The following is a 6,677-nucleotide window of genomic DNA, read 5'->3' as shown; positions in this document are numbered from 1 at the left end:
TCCGCCTGCAAACAGGCAGCCTGGCAGGCAAATCTAAACACTTCCCTGCCTCGGCTCGAGGGGCTGCGGGGGCGGGGGGCACAGGCAGATCGCAAGTAGCCAGGAAAGGGGCTTGCAAAGAAAAAAAAAAAAAGAAGAAGGAAAGAAAGGAAAAGAAGGCAGCGAAAAAATTAACAACCCTCCTCCTTGGAAGGAAGGGAACTGGGCAGCAGCGTCCACACCGGTCCCAGCCCGGCCCTCCCCGGGTGGCTCTTCCTGCTGGTGCCTGGGGACGCCCCCCTTCCTCCTCTTCCTCCCCCTCATCTCCTCCTTCTCCTCCTCCCCCGCATCATCTCCTCCTCCTCCTCCTCTCGTCCTCCTCCTCCTCCTCCTCCCCTGCGCCCCGCTGATTGGTCCAGCCTGGCTATATTTTGCCCCTTCCAGCCCAGCATCATCCCAAAAGTTTTTTTTGGGGGGAAAGGGGGGAAAAAAAAAAAATAAAAGAGGAAAAAAAAAAAAAAAAAAAGGAAAGCAACCAAAACAAAGCGAGCCGACCCCAAATCCCCCCGAAGCGGAGGCGAGCGGCGGGGCTGCTGCTCGGCGGCTGCTGGACGCGGCGGTGGGACGCGGCGGGACCCGGTTCTCTCTCCGGCACCCGGTCGGGTCGGACACAAAGTGCTGTCCAGCTGGAATGAATATATCTGAGTCTAACTACTGCCGAGAGGAGATATCGCAACCCCGGGGCGACTGTTCATGGGTCACCGCCGCCGTGCCGGCCGCTGAGCCCGGGCTCGCCTTCCCTCGCCCCCCGGGAGCCGCCTCCCCCTCCAGCCGCACTTCCAGCCCCGAGCCCGGCTTCGCCTTCGGCCCCGGTCCCGGCGGCGCGGCCCCCGCTGCGGCCCCCGGCGCGGCCCCCAGCCGCACGCCCAGCCCCGAGCCGGGCTATGGATACAGCCCCCCGGCGGGCCGAGCCGAGGGCAAGGCCGGCGAGGATTCCCGCATCCGCCGGCCCATGAACGCCTTCATGGTCTGGGCGAAGGATGAGCGCAAGCGGCTGGCGCAGCAGAACCCCGACCTGCACAACGCCGTGCTCAGCAAGATGCTGGGTGAGCGGGGCGGGCGGCGGGGGGGGGGACGGGGGGGACGCGGGTGAGGGCTGCGAGGGTGCGGGGATGGGGGGTGCAGAGTTAGGGAGGCAGGGATGGAGGGATGCGGGGCCGGGGAAGGAGGGACGCGGGGCCGGCGGTGCGGGCTGCGAGAGTGAAGGGTTGTGGGATGAGGGGGTGCGGAGCTAGGGAGGCAGGGATGGAGGGGTACGGGGCTGCAGATATAGGGGTACGCGGCTGGGGATGGAGGGGTACAGGGCTGGGGATGCGGGCTGCGAGGGTGCAGGGATGTGGGATGAGGGGGCACGGAGCTAGGGAGGCAGGCATGGAGGGGTACAGGGCTGGGGGTGCAGGCTGCAAGAGTGCAGGGATGTGGGATGAGGGGGTGCAGAGCTAGGGAGGCAGGCATGGAGGGGTACGGGGCTGGGGGTGCAGGCTGCAAGAGTGCAGGGCTGTGGGATGAAGGGGTGCAGAGCTAGGGAGGCAGGGATGGAGGGGTACGGGGCTGGGGATGGAGGGGTATGGGGCTGGGGGTGCAGGCTGCGAGGGTGCAGGGGTGTGGGGTGCAGAGTTAGGGAGACAGGGATGGAGGGGTACAGGGCTGGGGATGCAGGCTGCAAGAGTGCAGGGATGTGGGATGAGGGGGTGCGGAGCTAGGGAGGCAGGGATGGAGGGGTACGGGGCTGGGGATGGAGGGGTACGGGGCTGGGTATGCGGGCTGCGAGAGTGCAGGGGTGTGGGATGAGGGGGTGCAGAGCTGAGGAGGCAGAGATGTGGGGGTATGGAGCTGGAGGTGCAAGGATATGGGGGTATGGGGCTGGGGATGTGGGCTGCAAGAGTGCAGCATTGTGGGATGAGGGGGTGCAGAGCTAGGGAGGCAGGGATGGAGGGGTACAGGACTGGGTGTATAGGGGTATGGGGCTGGGGATGCGGGCTGCAAGAATGCAGGGCTGCGGGGGTATGGAGCTGAGGAGGCAGACGTGGGGGTACAGGGCTGCGGCTGAAGGGATGTAGGCGTACGAGGCTGGGGATGTAGGGATAGGCGGTTATGGGGCTGGGGATGTGGGCTGCAGGGGTATAGGGCAGTAGGAGGCAGGGATACGGGGCTGGAGATGTGGGTTGCAGGGGTACGGGGTATTGGGATGCAGAATTACAAGTCTGGGGATATATGCTGCAGGGGTACGGGGTGTTGAGATGCAGGGATACAGGGCCGAGGAGGTGAGTTGCAGGAGTACAGGGCAGCAGAATGCAGAGATACAGGGCTGGGGGTTGCAGGGGTACGGGATATTGGGATGCAGGGATACAGGGCTGGGAGTGCGGGATGAAGGAGTACGGGTCATTGGCATGTGTGCTGCAAGGGTATGAGGCAGCGGGACATGGGATGCAAGGATACGGGGCCACGCTAGCCAGGCTGCAGGGATACAGGACTGTGGGATGCAGGCTGCAAGGATATGAGGGTGCAGGAGCTGGGTTACAAGGATGGGGTGCTGCGGGATGCAGGGATAGGGTGCTGTGGAGTTCAGGGCTGGGGGATGCCGGGCTGCGGGCTGCAAGGTGAGAGAGCTGCGGGATGTGAACTGTAGGGATATGGGACGAAGGGATGCTGGCTGCAGGGACGCGGGGCTGTGGGGACGTGGGCTGTAAGGATGTAGGGCTGTGGGATCAAGGGTTGTGGGGTGCAGCACTACAGGGCTGTGGGATGTGGTGTTAGAGGATGTGGGAATGTGGGGCTGTGGGTTGTGAGGATACAGAGCTGCATGTACGCAAGATGCAGGGAAACGGGGCTGCGGGGTGCAGAGGTACAGGGCTGTGGGGATGCAGGATATGGGAATACAGGGCTGCAGGATGCGGGATACATGACTGTAGGATGCGGGATGTGGGAACACGGGAAGCAGGATATGGGTAGACGGAGTTGCAGGATGCGGGACAACGGGAAGCAGGATATGGCCAGATGGGGCAGCAGGATGCGGAGACACGGGGCTGCGGGGTGCGGGGACGTGGGATTCAGGATACAAGGGTGCGGGGTTTGGGGATGGGCGATTTGGGCTGCAGAAGTGAGGGACAGTGGATGCGGGATGCAGGGAAGCAGGCATGCTGGGGACTGGGCTGTGCCGAGGGGCAGCGGGTGGCAGAATCCCCTGCCCTGGCAGAGGGGTTCCCACGGCCCCCCCGGGGCTTTGCACCCCCATTCTCCCACTGCGCCAAAGCACTGGCCACAGCCTAAGCCTGGTGCTGGGATATGGGGACAGCCCTGCTTGGGCTCCCATTCCCCAGCCCCTCCTCATCCCAGCACCAGGACCCCGCTCAGGTGCCGAACCGTCCGAGGGAGCCCTTCCCACCTCACGGGCTCCCTCTCCGTGGGTGCCTCCGCGCCCTGACCAGTGCCGGGTGACCGAGCTGGTGTCACAGAACTTCTCTTTCCCCTTCCAGGCCAGTCATGGAAAGCGCTGAGCGCAAGCGACAAGCGTCCCTTCGTGGAAGAGGCAGAGCGGCTGCGAATCCAGCACCTCCAGGATCACCCCAACTACAAATACCGCCCAAGGAGAAAGAAGCAAGCCAAGAAAATCAAGAGGATGGAACCCAATATCCTCCTGCATAACCTTTCCCAGCCTTGCAGTGACAACTTCAGCATGAGTCACCATGGCGGCAGCCAGCCGGGCCACCCCCAGCCTCCCCCACTTAACCACTTCAGAGAACTCCACTCCATGGGGTCGGATATTGAAAACTATGGCTTGCCAACTCCTGAGATGTCTCCCTTGGATGTCTTGGAACAGACCGAACCGGCGTTTTTCCCTCCGCACATGCAGGATGACTGCAACATGATGCCCTTTCGCGGCTACCACCACCATCACCAGATGGAGTTTCCCCAGGAGAAGTGCATGGGGCGGGACGTGGCGGTGCCCTACGCGCAGACCCCCTCGCACTTGGCCGACGCCATGAGGACTCCCCATCCCTCCAGCATATACTACAACCAGATGTGCTCGGGAACTCAGAACGGGCTTTCCGCCCACCTGGGCCAGCTCTCGCCCCCACCTGAAGCCCACCACATGGAGAGCGTGGATCACTTGAACCAAACCGAGCTGTGGACAGACGTTGACCGCAACGAGTTTGACCAGTATTTGAACATGAGCAGGACTCGTCCCGAAGCCTCGGGACTCCCTTACCATGTCTCCCTGTCCAAAGTGACTCCTAGAAGCATCTCCTGCGAGGAGAGCAGCTTGATATCCGCCTTGTCCGATGCCAGCAGCGCTGTTTACTATAGCCCCTGCATCACCGGTTAGGTTGGCCCCACCGTCCGATGCTCTCACTGGGAGAGCCCCAACTCTCCTCTAAAAACAAAAAGCCATCCTCCTTTAACCACGAGCTCCATAATATTTAGAGTATCTCATTAAATGCATCGCTTTCTTTTGTTTTTTGTTTTTTTTTTTATTTTGGATTTTTTTTTTTTTTAGAGAAAAAACATGCTGAACTCACTGATATACCGTATAACTATATAACACAGATAGACGCCTTTCCCAAGCACTAGCCTGCCTGCCGCGCTCCCCGCTCCAGCCCTCGGCAGGGCGTAGCTGTAGCTCCCACCAGCTCGAAGGGGCATTTCTAAGCCAATTCCAGTAAATCCTGCCTGAAACAACCACCACCAGGACGAGCCGAAGCGACCTGCCCCCAGTATTTAACCCAAGGGCAGGCGAACTTGCGGGAGGGGAAAAAAAAAAAAAAACTTTTAGGAAGACTTTGGCGGGGCCATTAAAGAGTCGGCGCCCGTTAGGGGTGGGCTTTAGGACAGTTTTTACTGTATTCTCAGCAATATATTTTAATTGGGCAACAAAACTATATTTTTACTAAGCATTTTTATATATAAAATGGTATTTAATGTCTTTGGGGTTTTTTTTATTAGACTTTTTAAAAATAAATCAAGGGATATCCATGAGATCTAAAGCATTTATGTAGCAAAGCTGGATTTAAAAAAAAAAAGGGGGGGGAAGGAGATATTTTGTGAAAAGGGAATGACAATGTAAATATTGTGGAACAATTGACTGGAATTTTGTACAAAAGAAAAATATGACTGCAAACACTTTTATTGTCTAGAACTGTATGGAGAGCAAACTGTTTTATACTGGTTAATTATTAAAACATCTTCATATAATTGTTCCCATCTTGTGTGCTTGTTGTGTGAACACATATTTTCCGCAAATACATGTTGTCCCAACCATTTCCAGATTTTTGTATCCGTTGATTAATGTTTTGACAACCTGGCAAATGTATTAATTTCCAGGCTGCCGCCCGCCCGCCCCATCAGCCGCCTCGGGCTCCGCGAGCGCGGCTCGGCTCGGCGCGGGACGGCGGCTCCGGCAGCACCGGCACCGGGATGGGACGCTGGCGGCCGCCCCACGGCACTGCGCCGTGCCGCCCGGAGATGCGCTCTGCAGGAAAAGCAGCTGTTCTCAGATTAGAATATAATAAAACATGTGATATCCTCCTCCGAAAAGAGCCTCGGTGTGGTTATTATTTTGCCAAGCTGGCAGCGCATCGGTGTGTGGTCCCCACGGCTCACCCCGTTTTTCCCATGAAACCCCCCAAAAATAGAGCCTGGCTGCTCCGACGCCTTCGCTCTAGTCCTCAGAGCTGGAAGAAAACCCCGTGTGCCGGAGCCCTTCCACCTCCCGGCTCTCGCTGGCTGCTTCCCGGCTCCGGCAGCCGGCGGGTCTTGCCAGTGCTTTGCCAGAGCCTCATCCCCCTCCTGTGAAACACTTTATGATTTACAGCGTTTTTTTGTTCAATTTGAAAAGGAGAAATGACAATCTGTTGCATAAAACCCCGGTGGCATCCGTTCCTTGAACGCCGAGTGATTTAAACCAGGCTGATATCGCCAAAAAAGGCTATTTAAAAAAAAAAAAATTGAATAGAAGAAGAGTTTTTTGTTGTTGTTGTTGGCAAAGAATTGCCTTTTAGGGGAAATGGATATTTAACAAATGACATTAATTTTCAAGCTTCTCCTAAATTAAATTCACATTAGTGTTAACAGGACTAAATCCTGACTCACTTTTTTTTTGTTGTTTAATGTGAAGCGCTAATAAACGGGACCACTTTGGGGGCTGGCGACGCGTTCCCATTAAACGCCAGAAAGGCTCTTCATTGTCTTTCCATATACAGTATGTAAAAAGGGGGAATACATGGAAAAATGACCTCACTACCTACACGGGAGGGCTGGCGGGCGCCCGGCGGGTGCCAGAACCCGCGCCGCAGCAAACAAACACAACACCAAATGAGAAGCATCCTGTGCCGCCGCCGATGACTATGAAAGGAAGCAGCCGTCTATAGGGCTCCGTCCCGCTCCGCTCTCCGAAACGGCCTGGGAGGAAGGACATGAGGAGGGCTAAGGGAGGGGGGAGAAAGAAAGCCCTGACTTATTTTCCAGCCCCCAGCTTCCAGGTACCTTCCAGGCAAGGATGCGATCACTTCCCGCGGTTCAAAGGAGCGATGCGCACGCCGGGGAAGTCGGCAGCGGATCACATCACGGAGGAAACGTTAAGTCATTTTGCAGCAGCAGAAATTCCCTTCTTTCCCCATGGCTTGGGCCGTGCCAGCTCG

The 6,677-nt window shown here is 57.7% G+C and overlaps 1 protein-coding gene across 1 annotated transcript; it reads left to right on the top strand.

The window, feature by feature from the left end:
- Positions 1-456: 456 nt before the first annotated feature.
- SOX18 (SRY-box transcription factor 18) lies at positions 457-5,237 on the top strand. The gene is made up of 2 exons (XM_069802881.1): positions 457-1,085; positions 3,516-5,237. Exons 1-2 carry the CDS (start codon positions 671-673, stop codon positions 4,364-4,366), a joined length of 1,266 nt encoding a protein of 421 aa, XP_069658982.1. The 5' UTR covers positions 457-670; the 3' UTR covers positions 4,367-5,237.
- The last annotated feature ends 1,440 nt before the right edge of the window (positions 5,238-6,677 follow it).

The sequence above is a fragment of the Haliaeetus albicilla genome, chromosome 2 (assembly GCF_947461875.1).
Source record: "Haliaeetus albicilla chromosome 2, bHalAlb1.1, whole genome shotgun sequence".
Classification (NCBI taxonomy): domain Eukaryota; kingdom Metazoa; phylum Chordata; class Aves; order Accipitriformes; family Accipitridae; genus Haliaeetus; species Haliaeetus albicilla.
Note: the sequence above shows the minus strand (reverse complement) of the source record. Positions and strands in the feature narration are given on the sequence as shown.